Raw genomic sequence first — 19,943 nt, forward strand, 5'->3', positions numbered from 1 at the left:
TTTGTTATTTACTGCAGCTCAAGGCAACTGGGCCACACGGTGATCGAGCAGCTGTTTTCTCCATGCTTGAGCTTGTGTTTTATAATGCCACACGCCAGGGGCAGACCTGATGGATCGCTTCATTTCATTATTGCCATTTAAAAGACTGCTCTTTGAACAAGGAGGAAGGGGGAGGGGGGGAGGGAATGCTGGCGAGGGAAGAAGCAAGCGGGGATCTAGCGGAGAAGGTGGGCAGGGCTGACAGTTGACAGAATGTCAGATTAATTGCCCTTTACTGATTCAGGGGCCTGTCACTCTGGGCTGCACCATTCTCCTCACTTGGCATTTTGAGAATCGCTCTAGGTGTCTTTTCCTATTCCCTGAGAAGCTATATTTACAGTGACCAAAGGGAAGGAAAAAGAGGGGTTTAGATAACAGATTAAAACAATGGCAATTTAAATATCCATGAGATAAAAATTGAAAATAATAACTAGCTGGTACTGACTTCACTTTGGCAGGTATGATATGAGAGGCAGCAACACCATCAGACTAAGCACATGTGTGTCTATATTAGTGCCAGATGACAGCTAAGTGTATGGGACATAGTGCTGCATAAACAGACAGTTGAAAGTCAATTAACTCATGCCTGGGGATCAATGATGGTAATGTGACTAGCCTTCCAACAAGTCACCTCCTTCCTGTTTGTCTGTTCATGTAAACGTCTCCACCTCAGAAAGGAGCCCACCGGGGGAGGAGGAAAGGCCACTGTAATTAGCAAATGCTATGCTGGTATCAGAGCTTATCGGGCCGATGTGTTGGGACAGTGATAACGGGGTATATGGGCTTGTGACAGAGGTGCGGGAGATAATGCAGACAGGGTTAATGCGATGGCTGGGGCACAGGTCAGAACTGGTGCAGGTTAAAATGAAGGAATGAAAGATGTGGCAAGTTAAAAGAGGCAATGCTATGTGAGTCAGCTTTCTGTGACAAAAATATCAACAAGTAAATAGACAAAACCTACTTGGGGTGAGATAACAGCTGGTAGAGAGTAAGCTTATTGTCATCCAAACTGGTCATGGCCACCAGGAAACACTTGATGACCTCCCAAGCTTGTCGACGATAGTATGGTTCTGTGTTGGCGCTCTTCAAGCAGTCCAGAGCTGTTTCAATTGCCTGAGAAAGGAGTAAAAACAAAACATGACATTAAGCAGCCCCTAAGACTACATGTATTATATTTTCTGGTACAAATGTATTACTTTGATACAAAAAAACCTATGTGTGGTTTTATGAGTTTAACTTACAAAGAAACACGGACAGCCATCTGGCCGCTGTAAAGGTCAATGCAATTTTCTACATTATGAGCAGACATGCCACTGCGGCCAGGGATTGAAAGAGGGGGAAAATTAAACTAATTAATGCCACTCAGAACACAAAACCAGGAAGTGATGACTGTGGAAAAAAATAGAGGTTGAAAGAGAGAAGAGGGTGCCGCTTAATTGAATTGTAGGCCTGTCAGAATATTGGGATATCAGCATATTCCTGTCAAAACTGAAACTGAAGTGGCCTTCTAAATTCAACAACTGAGAGGAGTAATTTTAAAAGTAAATATTTTGAGAAAACAGAGGGAATTTAATTAAAGACAGAGGGACATTAACAGCAGAGATGAATGATTGAGAATTTAAAAAAATATTTGGTTAGCCAGTGTCTTACAATATAATTAAAACAAGGTAGTAGCAATTGGAAAAAAAAGGTTTTATTAAGATTCCAGTCGTGTAATTGGATTTACTAGTTAGGTAAATACAGATATAGATAAACAAACTGGATCAGCCTGTCATATATGGATGTGTATAGGTCACTGATTACACATTTAATCATCATATATTAAAACTGGTCATTCTTTAGGCTACTACATTTATAATATTAAGTTGTTACTCCATTTCTCCTTTAAACCACTACCCAGACTGTTTTGCATTAGGTTGTGTATGCAGTGAACAGCTTAGAGAGGAGAAGTACTGGCCATTAGAGAGAGTAAATAATGCCGTCATGGTGGCCAGCGCTAGATGGATGATTACTGACTGAGGATGAGGAGGAGAAAAGGAGATGAATTTAATTACCTGGAGGACACATACATCTTATCACTCACACACACAAACTCACACACACACCTCTGACAAGGACATATTGCCCACTGTGCAGAGTAATAATGAGGATTACAAAGGTCTCTTTTAAGTTTCATCCATTCTTTCAGAAGTTTAAAAAAAACAATGGACTCTGCCAATTGAAATTCCAACAAAATAGTACATGGTTCTGGTCTTACCTTTTCCATAGGCAGCTGTATAGATGCTTTGCAGTCAGTAAACTCTGCCTTAATACTGGGACCTTGGACTTCAGTGACAATATAGAGTAGTCTTTGTGATTCTTTCAGCATCTTCCTGTTGCTGCCTCCAAACTTGCCCAGAACTCGATAAGCCACATGTGATATACTTTCAGCTGGGTTGCGAAGAGTACGCCACAAAGCCTGAGATTATAAAACAACATATGATTACATTTAAACAAAAGGAAAGAGCTTCAAAAGACACATGCAGCTATTGTTTTTACCTGCATTAGCTCTGCTCTAACAGGTTGAATGTGGTCGTACAGAAAGTCGGGCTGCAGATTGTCCACACATAACTCCAGGGTGCGAAGGCCTTGGCTGACCAGAGTCTGGGAGCCATTGAGGGCAGACACTAATGGGTCCATGAGCATGGGCAGGTAGGGCAGCAGCGAGCTCAGGCGCACTGGCACTGTCAAACACAGCTCCACAAACAGGTCCTTCATGTGCTGCTTGTGAAGGCCACTCTGCAGCATGTTCAGACCTGGAGAGAAAGAATTAATAGGGAATGATGTGGAACAGCAGTTTGAACAGTGACCTGGGAAATGGTTTTTTTTCCTGGTTTAGACATGGTTAAATGGGGACATCTTACATAAAATCAACTTTTACTGTTATAATGATGTTCAGTCATCGTGAGCCTAGCCAAAACCGCTGATTGATATTGATTGATTCATGCATGTTTGAATAATCTTGCATTGTCCTGCATCTGAGTAATATTTCTAAATGTTGTTTTGGATAGAATCAGTGTTTGCTGCTTAGAATTTAGATTTTTGGTGTGCCTGCTTTCATAGTAAATTATTCCAACTATGTAAATTTCATTAGTCAATACTTTATGAGGGTTTACCTTGCAGAAGATTTGGTAACAACGGTAGAAATTCCTGGTAGAGCAGGTCATGGCTACCTCCACCAATGGACCGAAAAAGGGCACGCAGAAGCAGGAAGTAGTTGTATGGTTCTTTTGCTGACTGGGCCAGCTCCATTGAACTGTTAACTATTTTGTGGAGGTGAGGCTAAGAAAGAGACAAGCATCCAACAATCAAATAGATTTTAAATATTATAAATACTGCACCACAAATGATGGTTTCTAAACTTACCTTAAGCATTTGCTCATTCTCAGCAGCAAAGAGTGACACTGATCCAAAAACCAGCTTGAAGAGTTTAAGGTAGAGATTTGAGAGCTCAACATTGGATCCCATTTCTGGAAGTCTTTCCAAAAGATACTCCACTAAGATGGTGGCAAACAGGGCGGATGTGGACAGGTTGGCGAGGAAAGAGTTTGCCACAATCTGAAAAACACATAGGTAGTAGAACATAGAATTATTTGTAATTGAAGTTTTTAGTCTGCAAAATGTCTTTAGGCCCATACCTGAAGGGCATAGTTCTTTGATATCCTTTCCACCATATAGGGCACGGTAGTCTGGAAGATCTCTTTAAAAGTGAGTGGATTCATCATGGTAAAGACTCCAGCAAAGTGCTCCAGGACCTCCTTCTCCTCCTTCATTCGAACAGTTTGACAGTTGGCCACTCTGATATATGTCTGCTGATTATTGGCTACTTGCACCTGGTAGATATCCAAGGCTTGCATGGCATATTTCACCAGCTTGATATAGATTTGCGTCTCTTTTGGCTGAAGTTGCTTGTTAGGAATGAACTGAGCCTCTGTGGACAAAGAAAATTATAGTTTGCATCGCCACGTAGTCTAATTTAAAAAACATATTTCATCTCACACCTCCTGGGGCTTTACAAGAAGTGATGCCCCAAGTAATGGTCTTGACTCCGCACACCAGAGTCTTGACCAAACTGCGACAGTCGGACACCTGAAACGTCTGCTTGTCTTCCTTGTCCCCGGCCCTGTCGAAGGGGGTAACGGGAGGCTGAGGAGGGGCAGCGACTGGGGTGGGGGGCGCTGGCGGGGGGAGTGCGGGAGTAGTGGATGGGGTAGGGGTGGCTGGTACTCCGGGTAAGGCGCCAGGATCAACCACTCCCATTTCAGACTGAGGCTTGCACTTTTTGAATATTGACACAAGCTGGTAACGTGCAATGGTGTGGAACTTCAGCACAAATACCTGATTTAGAAGGCAAAAAGTTAATTATATTAACAACTTTCCTCCGACTTCTATGTTTAAAGGTGCACTGTGTAACTTTGCTGGTGGAGGGTCTGCCGCCTGCTTGTCATCGTGGAGATTTTACAGTTTTGCATCAGTTATTCCACATTATGAAAATAAACTTGATAATCACAATGCAGACAGGTCAATGGACAAATATATGGACAAGCTAGCCTGCACAACAGAAGAATTCAGGTTTTTAACATATTTTTGAGCTATAAAACATCTGTAATTGAACAAGTGCAAAGGAGATATGTTTAATGCCCTACTGTGGAACATTCCAAAGAAATAATATCTCCATGAAGACAATCAAGTAGGAGACCCTCCACCGTATAAGTTACATAGTGTACCTTTAAGTCAAACACAATGCAGATACAAGGACTTAACATTGATTTTACTAGCAACAAACCCACATTAAGTTCACTCTCCACATATATTCTCATAACCAGTTGTAAACCACCAGTTATCACTTGCTAACCTCCAACATCCTCATGAGAATGTCTCTTCCATTGCCGTTCTCCTGTTCAGACTTGGAGCGAATGCAGTCAACCAGGTTCAGGAGCAGCTTACAGGACATGGTCTGTATGTTACTGGGGAGCGACTCGTCATCAATGTTCTTAGCGAACAGTTGGACAGCCAGGGACAAATCTGTCAGGGGTAGATTTTGACGAACGTGGTGCACCAGGTCTGCCAGTGTGCTGTAAGCCAGGGGTCTGAGAAGGAAAAAGGCAAAGTGTGACATTTGGAGAAGAATTCAAGCAACATTCCAGGGCTGATTTGTAGTGAATGCTAAAAAGGCTATGCTCAACTACCTGACATTTTGTGCAACTGTAAAAAAGTGATAATCAGAGAGGACCAAGTATCTGAAACTGAATAAATGACATTCCTCTTGTAAGCGGGGTAAATTGAACAGGGTAACGACCAGAAACAAAAGCTAAAAGACTTTTGGACAGTATCTAATTAGTGTCCTCTGTTGTTAGAATTCAGAATAGGTGATCATGCAACAGAGCTTGACATATGCAAGAGGAGGAAGACAGAGGAGCTAATGAGTGACACTGATAGCCCTGCCAGTTCTTATCCAGCTCTGCGTTTCCTGCACACTTCTAATGTGAACCGACAGCCATTTTGTTGATGAGGTGAGCCGCCTTGGCAACTGAGAGGGTCAAAGAGGTATTGAAACGGACCTAGGGGAGGGATTGTAGGCAGCGTGCCCTCTGGAGATGCAGGTGTACATGACAGTTTGACAGGGCAGTGTTGCAGGCTGTTAACCCGAGAATCTCTGCAGCCTTTGAGACCAGTCTGATTAATATGCTTAGACGTCCTGTGTGCACCTGGATGAGCAGAGCACCGCAGCAGAGAGGGTGCTGACAATGAAAGATCAAATCACAGTACACACTCACCTCAGAGTCTCACGGGCAGTGTAGCCAGAGCCAATCAAGATGGACTCATCGAAAAGTTTGTCCATACATGGAATGAACTCTGAAATGCAAGAATCAGTTTGTCAGTACAGTTCATCAGAAAATGTTTCTTTCAGAACATTAACTGCAAATGATATGAGCAGAAGTAACATGGGATACTGTGGAAAATCACTCTAAATGTGTCACAAGCTTTTATTGATGTCTGAGCATTCTTGAGATTAAATTTGATTTAAACACCATCCAAGTGCAACATCTAAGGCATCTCATCTTAAAATAATCACAGTAAAATAATGGTATGTGGTACGTACGGCTCCGCAGGTCGGTGGTGAGGATATGCTTGGCTGCTATAAGAAGCTCTTTGCGGAGGTGTGCCGTCTCGGAGGGGCAGTTCGTCAACAGCTGCAGCATACCCTTTACCATCTGCTGAGAGTATTTCCCCACAAGGTCCTAAAATTGCAAAATCAGGGTTACATTTAGGAAATTTATAAGTCATCATCTATTAATCATAATTTTAACAATATCAACAGAATACGGCCTTATCTATCACAAACAATTTGCAGTATAGTGGGGCCATGCTCTAACCATTAGTTGCCGATACTGTAAGATTGACTAATGCTTACCTTTCTGGGACTAATTCCAAAACACCGCTTAGTAAATCACATGAACAGTGAAGACATATTAATCCCAAAATAGTTTTACCGGCAACAAATATCAGTGAAATTTTAGTGATGGACACACTTGTAAAAATTTAGATACTGATGCACAGCTATTAAACTGCAGTGTGCCCTGGTGTCAGGCTGAGCCATTAAACAGATGGAGTGTACCTGGTAGATGCGGATGATGTAGGCAAGAAATGACAGAGTCTTGATCTGTGCTGCAATGAAGTCTGCATAGAGCTCCTTGTTAAAGAGTTTGTGTTGCCTGAAATAGAAATAGCACAATTAACATACAAAAAACATTAAGTGGGCGTCATCAGTGACATTAATGATGTTGTATACCTGCAGAGTGTGGTAATTAGAGACAAAGATTGTTGGTCTACATATAGGAGAGAGTTCTACATGGGTGACTTGTTTGAGATACAGCTGTTACAGCATATTAGGAAGAACAGTTACAGTTCCAGAGAATCCTGACATATTATCACTGGATTAAATGGGCTGGCTTCTCTCACTAGTTTAATTGAGGCATTGTGCTACTTTGTTGTTGTTGTTGTCGTTTTAAAATAAACTTGTTTTTACCTGGCTTGTGGAGACACCTGCAGCATGATGGTGTTCATGATGAGAGGCACAAACTCTGACACCACATTGTGAATGTTGAGTTTGTACAACTATAGGGACAAAACAAAATGTTATGGAAATTCTGATGCACTCTGGTATGCAAATATTTGGGCAAAGAATGAGAATTATTGAAATTGCAAGATAGAGAGCCTGTTTGCCATAATCAAATTCTAGTCCACAACATAATACAGTAACAAATAACACGGGTAACATATGTATAGTATTTTCTTTAAAATGGCCAACATAACCAAAATATTGCATTTCTTTCACATCAAAGTTGTTCACTCACCTGATACATCAGCACCACTATAATGGGCAGCTCTGCTAACACCTTCAGAGACAGTGAGCCCCGGGGTATGATGGTGTGCTAAGGACAAAAGAGGCAGACAAAGAGCATGGTTATATTCATTTTTATAACATTAGTACATTACAAGGTGGAGTACTAAAACATTGGAAAAAAAATTATGGGGAACATTCAAGGTAGATAATCCGAAAGTGAAATAGACCTAAAAAGGACACTTGGTAATATATGACATGTAAAAAGTGTGTATTAATAACAGAGTGCACTACTGCCATCAAGTGGTTTCAGTAAGTCCTGCAAGATATTCAATCCAAAAGACAAACAGTATACAAGATGTATTAGAACCCTGTGGTTGACTTACTGTTCTTGTTTCACTGTCCTCTCTGTCTGGAGCTGTTTTAACCAACACAGATGTGATCATTCCCACCATCTCTGGAGAGGGAACTGTGTTTTCAGCTATCACTTGAGGATTCTCAAAATAGCGAGCCTTGGGGAAGCAGACAATTTTTTCTTTTATAAGCCAGCAGGTGGGAGTAGATTTCACAATGCGTGTCTCTACTTAAGGTGAATGTACATACCACCACTTTCGGAAGGTCTTTGTAAATCTGTTTTACAAAGTCCAAAAAGTGATGAATCTGTGTAGAGAAAAAACATTAAATTTTTTACTGTTCATTAAATTTCATTTAGTTTATTTAATTTACACTTGCAAATAATAATAATACTAATACTACTACTACTACTACTACTACTACTACTACTACTACTAATAATAATAATAATAATAATAATAACCTCCTGAGAGATTGGAGGACGAAACTGTTTATGCAGCTCAATTATAATGCGAAGACAGATCAACACATTCTCCTCACTTTCAATCTGCAAAGAAATACATTGTGAAACCATGCAACATTACAAATCATTATTCTGGAGTATGTTTGTATGTTTTCTAAAGACTCAAACCTCTAAAAACCGGAACATCACTGACAGAATGTTTTTGATGTGGGGACGAAGATGTTCGTTTGTTGGAATGCGGTGAATTATTTCTAACACCAATTTTCTTAATTGCTAAACAGAAAAGAGAAATGGGTAACTGATGTTAGTGCAGTGGAATGATCCATAGTTATCTAATACTGGGCTGGCAAATAATATTACATGTTTATGATATTGCTAACATATTTTCACATTTTGTTTATTACTCTGCTAAACACCAAAAAAAACATAACACAGCATTTCCTTGTACCTGAGTAGGTTTTTCTTGGAGGAATTGCACTTCTCCATCCTGAAGAAACGTGAGAAAGCGAGGGATGATGTGCTCCAAGAAAGTAGAATACTGAGGCGAAGATGTCACATTCTGAAACAGAAATACTATGGCTTCAAAATATCCATACCATAATATCAATAAATGTACAGATGCAAACATACCTCAAAGTTCTCGCTGACCTCCTGCATCATCTTCAGCTTTGTTTCATCCGCTAAATGATCAAAGAATATTTTAAGAGAGAATACATGCTTCCATATATTATTTGCTCACATCAGTTGTGCTCAGGAGAGGTTCTCAGATCTTATCAGTTTTACTTTCAGCGTCCAGTGTGCTCAACAGGTACTCAGATAAAACATTCATACAAACTCTTTCACACACACACACACACACACACACACACACACACACACACGCACACACAGGCATGCACACAAGTACCTTTGACTGAACTAAAGCAGATCGCTCTCATCACATCGCTCAGGTCAGAACACAACAGTATTACAGGAAACATATGATAAATTAAAGAAAAAAACTTACGGGTGTTGGTGTCTGTGAGTGCTGCAACAAACTGCAAGTACTTTTTCATCAGAGTGGTCTGGTCCACCACTGTGGGGCTAGGGGCAGGTACGAAGGCCATGGCTGTGGCTGGGATCAGCCACTAAGCAAGAAAGAGCGCAGACAGTGGTCTGCCCAGCTCCTAGTGTGAGTTCACACACACTGCAAAAAATAAAAACAATAGAAAGAAAAAGATGGTGGAAACTGTGGCGTTGTAATAATACATTAACAAATGCTCTAGTTTACATGTGATCAGCAAGACTCGTTTTGAACCCTAAAAAAAATTTAAATGTACCAACATCCCAAAACAAACCACACGGGCGCACAAATACTACGTCACTTTTCAGCATCAGATGGCAAGAAAACCAAAACTAAAAACACAAATGTATGTAATACAACATATCTATGCATCTGTACGGTTTTTATTCAAACTATTTGCACGAATACACAGCCATATTGAAACATTAAGCTCGGATAAATCAATTTCAATTTGTAAATCACATCACATCTTTAGCTCCGGGTGAGCTAACCACGCTAGCTTTCTCAAAGAAAGAAAGAACCGCACATCCCCATCAGTAAACTTAATGCATTATATAGAACACATCGCTGGCACTTTACTAATCCATTAATACTCTTGATTGGTTATACAAGAATTCCTTCTGACAACTGGCCATGAAAAGTGCATTAAATGTAGTAAAATATTATTAACGGTAAAGTATGCTCACCTACCGCCAGACAGGAAACAGCCAACCTGTATCCGCCGCGCTACTCTCTGAGCAGCGGCCGACACAAGGGGTGTAATATTCATCCGCGCACTGGGTTTTAAATATTAAATACAAAAATATATGATTGTTTACTAACTTTTTAAAATATATATTTTGTGTAAACATAAAAATACATCTGGATTTGAAAATTATTCCTATCTTCTTTGATGCAAAATATAAATTCTAGTTATCGCGGATGAATATTGAAAATACACAGTGAGCTCTAAGACCATCCATTTCGATGGTCTTGTTGGTCTGGCGGGGTTGATTTAGTGTAACACCGCCCTTTCGAAAACTGGTTCATTTTATGCCAATGTAAGTAGTCCAAGTGAACAGCAGCGTAACCTGAATATTTAATTTATTCATTTTATATTGCAAACTAAAATAAATAAAATAGGGGTGGACTGCATGTTTGTTTGTTTTTTATATAATAATTAAATAAATATCTTCAAATTGTAAATTTTCCATGACTAAGAATTTGTCCAGTATCAAACTGTTTTCATGTTATTCTTCGTCTGCCTCACTACATCCTTCAATAGCCTACCAAGCCTACACAGTTTCTTTTAACTACAATCTTCCTAAGTTCATCATTATATGGAGATGTATTGAAATTGCATTGACACAGCCTACTGTGTGTCTGTAGAATTATGTTGGATATTTAGTTAAGCTGCTTTGTTTCACATGTCAGCACTAAATAGGCCTGTAACTGATGATATAACTGCACTGATTGCATGTGCTTGAATGACACCACTGTAAAGATGCATGTTTGCCGAATGCTCCAAAGAGTTAGTGTGTATTTAAATGGCTATAAAACTAATGTAATTATGTAATCTAATTTATCTGCCTACATTTATCAGCCAGTCTGCTAGCCACATGCACGCCTAATAACCTGTAATTCATAATAATCTTTCTCTTTTTTCAGCCTTCACAGAATGTAAACTTGCTGGTTCAAATGAGCTTTTTCTTTTCACTTGGTGTCACATTGAGCTCAATACATAATTCGACGCACAAAATGACATTCTCATTCTCCTCGGTGCATTTTGTTCCCACAGTAATAATGATGTGCTAAAAGATGTTTGTCTCATGCTTATTGCCCTGTCCGTTTCATTAGTGCTTCTCTTTTCTGACCAGGTTTTATTTATTTTTTATACCCCCAGATGACACACGCTGGTGCTGCTTCACACAACCACTCATGTGTCCATTAGATTTGTCTTTTTCAGTGCAGGCTGGCCTCATGATGAGAACCCTGCATTATATTTCTCATATGGGAGAGAGAGAGAGAAAAAAGAGGAGTGCACTTTCCTTGAGACTCTGAATCCCCACAATGCAGTGAAAAATCTATTCATGCAATGGATTAAAAAACATCTGCCATTTTGAGCTTATGTAAAATGAGAGTGAGGGGTTAACATGAGCCAAGCTGGCAAACACTGGACAGGCCGTCACAAAATCCCCCAATTTGTACCGTACTGATAATAATCAACTAATACTATTACCATCACTTCTACAACTCATTACACTACAATTTTTAATATGTAAACAGAAGATACAGTTCCTGATACTTTCCACACTTTCTGACAGTTTTCTCCCTCAACAATTCCACTGTGTTTTAAGACCTGTCTGGCAGATAGCTTTCTTAGGAAAATCTCTCCTGACATCACACCTATTTTCAGGGAGTGTGCCGGGAAAACTGCCACCCAGGCTGCAAATGGATTGTTTGTGATTTCGTGCCAGAAACACCTTTTACAAGATTCCCCCTTTTATTGTCCTCAGATGTTTGCTCAGTGATTGTTTTGTCACTGCAGATAGAAATAGTACACTAATCATTCAAATCATTCACAATGAATTATGAACAATAAATAAATGTTAATAAAAAATCTAATTCAGAAATGCTTATCTTCAACCACACATGTTGATATTACATTGCCTTGCTTTGTTGATAGGCTATCACTTTTAATTGCACTCATATTCACAGTGACACAAAAAATATAACTGAAATCTCATTAAAAACACATTAGATTGTGTTTCTTCTTCCCATTGCTTAATTTGAGTACCTCTTTAAAGCTGTCACACAATCAGTAATTGTGCCGAAGATGCTTTAATCGTGATTAAAAGCAGAGGCGATCACTAATTTCACCACTTGGGATAACAATGCCATGCTTTATGTCATAATGTAAAGCAGAATCTAGTTTTTGGCAAAACGAAAGGCTCAGCCTTGCACTTTATTTTCACATTTAAGTCAGTCAATAGAAAACAGATGTCTATGTATGTACATTTTACCTGCCTGATGTGACTGCCTGGAGGATGCCATGTTAACAGCGCAGTGGTAAGTCACACCGGGCTTTATTGACCTTTCATTACAGCTTCAGCAGCTGTAGCTCAGGTAATAGTTTATCTTCTCCAATTCTTTCCTCGTTCAATGCATTTACCAGACTCTCAAATGTGTTTTTAACTGCAAATAGAATTATGCAGAATTTTGTAATTCTATTGTGCGTTATTTTTTCTATGTTGCTTAAAGTACAACTAAATAGTAAGGGTGGCAAAATTCCCAATAACTGAAAAACATAAAGCGAAAAACGTTTTGGTGTTTTTGAGAGCCGTTATCCTTAAAAACGTGCAGGTGACATATGACGCAGGTTTACTACAGCCAGTCAGGGGCGGCGTACAGATACCTTTTTTGGTAATCCTCTTTACTGAGTGGAGCTGTCCGGTGAGGTCTTCTTTCCTCTGCTGTGACAGGAATAGTCACATTAACCAGGCTTAGGCAGAGTGGCACCGGACGGGATTGCTGCTTTTCATTTTTACGCATAAATATGTGCCTCTCTTTTGGCCACGCATTGCACACATTTACGCAGCAATTCTGTTTTCTGGATTGACGTGTTGAAAGTGAGAGGAAAATGTTTTTACTTTGTAGGATTCTTTGCTTGTCCGTTTTCTGGAGTAGATATTTGACTGTTGGACAGCCAGATGATGGGAAGCGGTACATTTGCCGAGCCGTACCTCTTACTGGCGATAGCACCTGTCCGGTGACACTGTTGCCGGAGTTAAGCGCGGGAAGTCAAGAAGAAGAGCTAAGAAACACGGTCATGCAACTGCGAGAGACTATACTTCAACAAAAAGAAACTATTACCAAACAGGTCGGCACGATAAACGAGTTAAACACCAAACTGTCGCTTTGTGGCACCGCGACAGATGAGAGAAAGAACTCGAAAGGAGGAGCATGGGGCAAAGAAAAGCAAAATACTATGGGGGATGTTCCTAGAGATCCAAATGACACCATAGATAATCTGGGGAAAACCATGCAAGGACTCAAAGACAGGCTGGAAAACTTAGAGGTGAGTGCGTAAAGTGGCGCCTCTGTGCGTAAAAGTCAAACTGATTCTAAATGAATAGAATTTCTTCGCACAAACGGCTTTATCACTGACTCAGAGACAGTTGTGAAAATGATTAAATACAGCCACACGTCAGGTTGTAGTTTAGTATGTTAGAAAAGGATTAAATGTTTGTCCAAGGTAGAACATTCCTGTTACGCATGACCTGGATGCGCGACTGATAAACAAATGGGAACTTATTTGCCTATTTGTTTGATCATTTGCCCACTATTGTACAAATTAGATTGTGATTCAAACAAAAAATAATTAGCCTAAATCTATTATATTAGATGAGATATTATATTATATATCTACTATCAATCATAAGAATAATCTGTTTATAATATAACATCATTAACATAGAATAAAGTAACATCATTTCTTTGTTATCAAAAGAAATTGAAACCTGTTTTTGTACTGTACTAAACATGTATTTTCTCTTGTGCAGTCAACTTACACAGAATCTGTGAAACCATTACATGCCCCATTTTTAGTTTTACATTTTTATTTATTTACTTATTTACTTATTTATTTTTTTCATTACAAATGATTTCTTCAAATTCACAACACTGTTCCTATCTCTATTCCCCATAGCAACAGCAGCAGCGGGCCAACATTTCCGGAGCCTCTTTCCCTAGTGAACTGCGGGACCTGTTGCAGAGAAGACTTGGAGAGCTAGAGAAACAGCTGCTGAAAAAAGTGAGCAGTCTGGAGCAAGAGAAGAGCATGTTATCCAATGCTACGGCTGCATACAGACAGAAGACAGAAAGCACCCTTAACGCTCTGGTGGAGAGGATCAGCGAGCTAGAGAAAGGTACAGGAAGAGGTTGGAGCGCAAGAGTGATTGTGAAGTGTGTCTCTGATAGGGTTGACATCATCAGAGTGGCAAGGAAAGATGAAAGGTTGGTCTCAAGAGAGGAGTTCATTCAGAAAAATAAAAGTGGCTTATGACTGTATAAGATGCATATACTATAAGTAGAACATTCTATAATGGACAGGATGTGTGAAAAGCACTCACAAAAATTAAATAAAATACAATGGATGAAAATACATTGGACGAAATGGATAGTCTTAGAGCTTGTATGTTTTGAATAAATAAAAGATTGATCAGTTTATTCCACACTGCGTAATGTGCAGGGAAAGCGTTTTCATGATATAACCAGGTGGCCAACCGTCTATCAGAAAACTTAAATAGAACACCTTAAATGTTGGAATATTTTCCAATTCAGGAGTGAATCCAAATGTGTATCTATTCATTATGTTTGTATATTAGAACATTTTATTTTTCATTTTAGTTTACGTGTTCAACTGTTTAATTGTTTAATTTGAACACTTTAACAGCTCCATAACATATAAATTGTTTTCCCCAGGAGGTGGTGAGTTCAAGTCCCCAGAACAGTTTAAGTTGTCCCTCCCCCAGCGCACCAACTACCTGTACGGACGCATTACCAAAAGCCTTCCGGAGATGTACGCTTTCACTCTGTGCATGTGGATCAAGTCCAGCGCCAGTCCGGGCATTGGCACGCCCTTCTCCTACGGTGTACCCGGGCAGGCCAACGAGATAGTGCTGATCGAGTGGGGCAACAACCCCATAGAGCTATTGATAAATGACAAGGCAAGTACAGCCTACACTGTTTTATAGGACTGTGCAGTAAATCACATTTTAATGAATTATCAGCTTGGGGCTTTTTAAGCAAGAAGTCAGCAGCAATTGCCAGTAAAAGCAAGGGTTTGGAATTCAGACTTTTTTTTAACTGTTTTGAGTTTTGTTTATTTTAGAAAGTTAGTATTGAAAGTAATTATTTTTAACTTTAAAAAGTATTTCATTTAATTGTATGTATTTATTTATTTTGGTTCATTTTGCCCAGTCCTATAAGCAATTTCAGTAATTTTTTCACCTCAAATCATCATCGCTTACAGTTGCACAAGGGCAGATCCTGAAAAAATTGGCAGATAAATTAACTTTTACTTCCAAATCAGTAACAATACTTACAATATCATATTTTAATCTTATTTGACTGCAGGTTGCCCAGTTGCCCATAGAGGTGAGGGATGGAAGATGGCACCACATCTGTGTGTCCTGGACCACGCGGGATGGTCAGTGGGACGCTTACCAGGACGGAGAGAAGCTCGGGAGCGGGGACAACCTGGCAGCCTGGCACCCCATCAAACCTGGAGGAGTCATCATCCTGGGGCAAGAGCAGGTCTGTCAAAACAAAATCCTACTATTCTATATGCTTACCTCTTTTGCTGCATTAGTAGTAGCAATAGTAGTAGTAGTAGTAATAGTAGTAGAAGTTTGAGTAGATGAATGTATAAAGGTAGTAGTATTGTTAAAAGTGGTAAAGTGGTATTAATGGCTATGGTGCTGTACATAGTATACCTAAGTAATAAAATTAATGTTAAGATATGATTGGTTGTAGCAATCATAAGGATAGAGGTATCAACAATAGATATTACATTTGTAGAAGTAGAAGTAGTAGCAGCAAGTACTTCACAGTAGTAGTAATAGCAGTATAATAGCAGTTGTAAAATATAAAAGTATTTGCAGTTGATGTGCCAGCTTTTAGAATATTTGTTGTAGTAATAGCAGCAAATGATTTACCTCAACTTCAACATTTAATGTATTTGTTAGTAACAGTGCATAAATATATTGAGTATTGAGTATTAGAATGCAGTACAAATGTAAATCTGTTCCAGCTCTGAACAGACTGTGTTGACTTGTTCTGAAGCTCAACACTTCAGACTGCCATGTCAAGTAGTTCCTTCCTGTAATAAGTCATGTTATTTATGGAACACTTTGATATCCAGATGAGAAATTCAACTAGAACAGTAATAAGAGGGTGACAGCCTATCATGATAACTGACTGGATAAGAGCCTTATTAAAAACAATCTTACTACTTCCATTAAATTGTTTGTATGGCAAGCATGTTCTTATAACAGTGCATACCTAAAGGGCCCTTCATCACAATTTTCTTATCTATACTATAATGTTTTTCACTTCACAAACATACCTGGAGCATAGACTGTGTATATATATATATATATATATTTACAGTCTATGACCTGGAGTTGTGTTTTGTTTCATTCTCACATGTTTAACACACAAACTCTGCATATTTAGGCTGAGTTCTTCTCTCAAACTGAAAACACACCTTCACTAGAATCATTTGTATGATTCCTGCCCTGGAATTTCCAATCTTTACTGAACTAAAAGTAAAAAACTACCGCTTCATGACATCACAAGGTGGAACAAAGCATTTTGAGCTTAGGAGATTTAGACAGACTCATAATAAAGGATTACTTAAACATGTGTGAATGAAACAAAACATAACTCCAGGTTTGTTTCTGAGGACTTGACAATATTCTAACATGGTTTAAAGCTCACAAGAGAAAATTTTGTGTAATATAAGACCCTTTAGATACAATGAGTAAAATATAACTTCCAGTACATATTATATAGAACTAAATATGCAATGTGGCAGATTGTACATGTAACCTCTCCACCCCCATCTACATGACCATAAATGTAATATAAGATGATAGAGGCAATGATAAAACACGGAGATGCCTCTATCAGTATTTGTTTACTTTGTTTACTATCTTTTAATATTATATCATGTAACCATTTCTCCACTCACACTCCACTTACAGGATGTGGTGGGGGGCCGGTTCGATGCTGGACAGGCCTTCGTGGGGGAGCTGAGTCAGGTCAACATCTGGGACCGCGTTCTCAAATCATCTGAGATCCAGTCTATGGCCAATTGCAGCACCTACCTTCCTGGGAACATCATCTCGTGGCTGGCCAGTAATGTGGAGGTGTTTGGGAGAGGGGCGTTCAAAAGACCTCTGGAGATGTGTCAGGAGAGACTTCCCAATGCTTAAAGTGGTACAGTACACTCCGCTAATATTGGTACTACTCAATCTATAGTCAAGTGTTTGGTCACTAGAACCATTCTCTTCAGCTTCTTGTTATAGGTGACATTTTGAGGACTTTTCACCCTTCAAAAGCATTCTAGTTTTTTGTTTTTTTATTGGTAAGTGTGGCAACAGTCCTAATTTTTCACAATTTCACCACTTTATTCTGTAAAACAAAATTTTTCTCCAATATCAAAATTTTGTAAATCAATTAGAGAATTTAAAATAATAACAAGAAACCCTTATGTTCATATGAATAGGTTCTAATATTAGCAGATTGCGCAGCAGTTGTTAATTCTATCTTCTTTGTGTTATTCAAAAATGTTGCTTTAGTTTTAAACTGCCTTGCGTAGGAGAATCTGGACACCCAAGTGCAAACTGTCAGACGAAGGTTGACAATTATAATAGCTTTTACTTGAGAAAAGAGCTATCCTTTAAGCCCCTCAAGGATAAAGTATTCACCTTATTCAAAAGCCCACCCACTCTTAGGCCCTCTGTCTGTCTGCATGTTCCTCCTCAGATAGTAGTGGACACGTGATGAGCTAAAGCGTGCTGTGTGGGATGAAAAGATTATAGGTCTGCACTAATGTTATGGCTATGGCTCTATGGGTCTTAATGGTAAATGGGCTTAATGCCAATATCAATAAATGGCAAATAACTCTTTAAAGGTCCACAGTGTAAAGAAGGGAGAAGGGTTTGCGTTTGCCCACTTGTCTCCATGGAGATGTTATATCTTTGTATTGAACACAACAACAAAGTCTTATCAACATGCATTCTTACAGTGAGTGGGGTCCGTTCTCCATAGGTCGGACCTGTTACATGGTAATGTCACCTATTTTTTTAATGCCGTGCTGTGGAGCATTCAAGGCAAAGCAGTAACATCTCCATGGAGAAAAGCAGATAGCAGGACATCCACCAGAAAAGTTACACAGTGTACCTTTGAGGGAGCTAAACATCCATTTATCTCAGCTGGTACATTAGCACAGCATATTATATATTAAAGTGAATGTGCATTATGCATTGCCTTTATGAACACAGTGTAACATTGTGGTGATACTGCTTAAAGCCGTGGCTTGCAAATCGTCTCAGTACCAAATAGCTTGATATTAATGAGAGACATAGAAATACAAATGTACATAGATAGGCCATGGCCACAGAATGTGAAAGCAAATAAAACAGATTATACTATACAGTGGTAGCAGCTCAAAAGAGAAAGTGTGATAATGGACCAATTGTGATGCACATCAATTGACTGGATGGGGCATTGCATTTCTGTTTAATTGCAGCGAGCTAGTGGGGAGAGAAGGACAGCTTGTATGGTGGGGTCTAATTGCTGAAGAAGTTAATGCAGAATATTCAGTGCATAAAGCAATACTGTATATGCAGCCACATAGCTATATCTTATTTTTGTATATAGTTAGACAAACATAGCATTCCCTTTATAGCATATTGGTGTAAATTGTGTGAATTTGACAAGGTTTGTCTTAACTTTTATGTGATCTTTTTTTTTTAACACAAATGTCTTTTTTGTGGCCTTCTTATATATATTTAAGTGCCCTGAAATGTGAATAAAATGTACCGCCAATAAACAACATGTGCTGCAATGTGTTCTGATTTATTCATTTTATACTGGATTTCAGAGATGGAGAATTACCATAGCTGCCCTGGCTGTGGGCATATGGCGGACCATCTCACAATCATAGGGGTGCTAAGATGAGTGACAGAAGCGGTCAGACTGGACACGGTTCAGGGCAACACAACAGGTGTCCAGGGCAGCATTAGCGATGCTTAGCACATCTGAGAGGTCAAAGGTCACCCGTGACATCACACATACGCCTTCAGACTGACACCTCTTAACATTAAGAGAAAAAAACACTGGTGCAAATTATTCATCCAGTGCATTCAGTTAGATTGCTAGTGTATTTCATTGCTGTAAAACCAAGTATACTGAAGTGAAGGCTCAGTTTAATATAGTGAAATATACATTTTTATTTGAAAGTGTATTGTATAACCTCAGCAACAAGCCTAACCTGTCTGAAATGTAATTCTCACAACGCTAAAATGTAAAAAGGATGGATACAAATTTTAGTACACATTTTATATTTGAAGGTTATAAATGGAACGGAAGTGTTTTGGACTGTAGACCTGACACAGAAGAAACCAATTCAATGTGGAAATAAAACCTTGGTCTGCTGCTGCTCTCCCATGTCAACCAACACGAAGCATTGTACCATCAGTAATAACACATCACTTTTCTGAACACACATTTCTACAAGGTTTTCAACATTATTTATTTTCAGAAGACAAAAAGTAAGGCTTGTAATATAGGCAATGCATAAAACCTATAAGTACAGGTATACATGAAAGAAACCCTTTCATTATGTGTAGACAGAGATGGATAGAGTGGCTAAGTATTCAAGAGTTAAGTTACTTCAGAATAATACTAATAATAATACCCACAACTAAAGTCTTGGCACAAGAAATGAAAAAGTAAGAGTGAAAAAGTATTTTGGGAAACTACTCAACTGTCTGGGAATGGCATCTGATTTATAATCTGCAGTTAATGTAATTTGAAGGACAAAATATTAATAAACATAATCTGGTATTCAAAGGACAAACCACAGAAAT

General features: G+C 39.0%; 2 protein-coding genes across 2 annotated transcripts in view; one reads left to right on the forward strand and one right to left on the reverse strand.

Moving 5' to 3' along the window:
- Positions 1 to 10,029, reverse strand: part of trrap (transformation/transcription domain-associated protein) — a 70,963-nt gene extending 60,934 nt beyond the window's left edge. Inside the window, 21 exon segments of the mRNA XM_055149973.1 lie at positions 1,001 to 1,152; positions 2,297 to 2,497; positions 2,578 to 2,834; positions 3,195 to 3,360; positions 3,445 to 3,636; positions 3,717 to 4,009; positions 4,080 to 4,416; positions 4,934 to 5,168; positions 5,856 to 5,934; positions 6,182 to 6,320; positions 6,698 to 6,794; positions 7,109 to 7,197; positions 7,437 to 7,514; positions 7,810 to 7,935; positions 8,027 to 8,083; positions 8,241 to 8,324; positions 8,409 to 8,513; positions 8,689 to 8,799; positions 8,871 to 8,920; positions 9,247 to 9,426; positions 9,994 to 10,029. Of these exon segments, the coding sequence (XP_055005948.1) occupies positions 1,001 to 1,152; positions 2,297 to 2,497; positions 2,578 to 2,834; positions 3,195 to 3,360; positions 3,445 to 3,636; positions 3,717 to 4,009; positions 4,080 to 4,416; positions 4,934 to 5,168; positions 5,856 to 5,934; positions 6,182 to 6,320; positions 6,698 to 6,794; positions 7,109 to 7,197; positions 7,437 to 7,514; positions 7,810 to 7,935; positions 8,027 to 8,083; positions 8,241 to 8,324; positions 8,409 to 8,513; positions 8,689 to 8,799; positions 8,871 to 8,920; positions 9,247 to 9,346 (2,948 nt within the window). The 5' untranslated portion in view covers positions 9,347 to 9,426; positions 9,994 to 10,029.
- Positions 10,030 to 12,652: 2,623 nt separating this feature from the next.
- Positions 12,653 to 17,282, forward strand: nptx2b (neuronal pentraxin IIb). Its single transcript, XM_055150519.1, has 6 exons — positions 12,653 to 12,675; positions 12,970 to 13,360; positions 13,991 to 14,210; positions 14,767 to 15,011; positions 15,421 to 15,600; positions 17,052 to 17,282. The coding sequence occupies exons 1-6, from the start codon at positions 12,653 to 12,655 to the stop codon at positions 17,280 to 17,282; spliced, it is 1,290 nt and encodes a 429-aa protein (XP_055006494.1).
- Positions 17,283 to 19,943: the final 2,661 nt, after the last annotated feature.

This window comes from Boleophthalmus pectinirostris, unplaced genomic scaffold, assembly GCF_026225935.1.
Source record: "Boleophthalmus pectinirostris isolate CB_2022bp ecotype Guang Dong unplaced genomic scaffold, ASM2622593v1 HiC_scaffold_14, whole genome shotgun sequence".
NCBI classification, from domain to species: domain Eukaryota; kingdom Metazoa; phylum Chordata; class Actinopteri; order Gobiiformes; family Gobiidae; genus Boleophthalmus; species Boleophthalmus pectinirostris.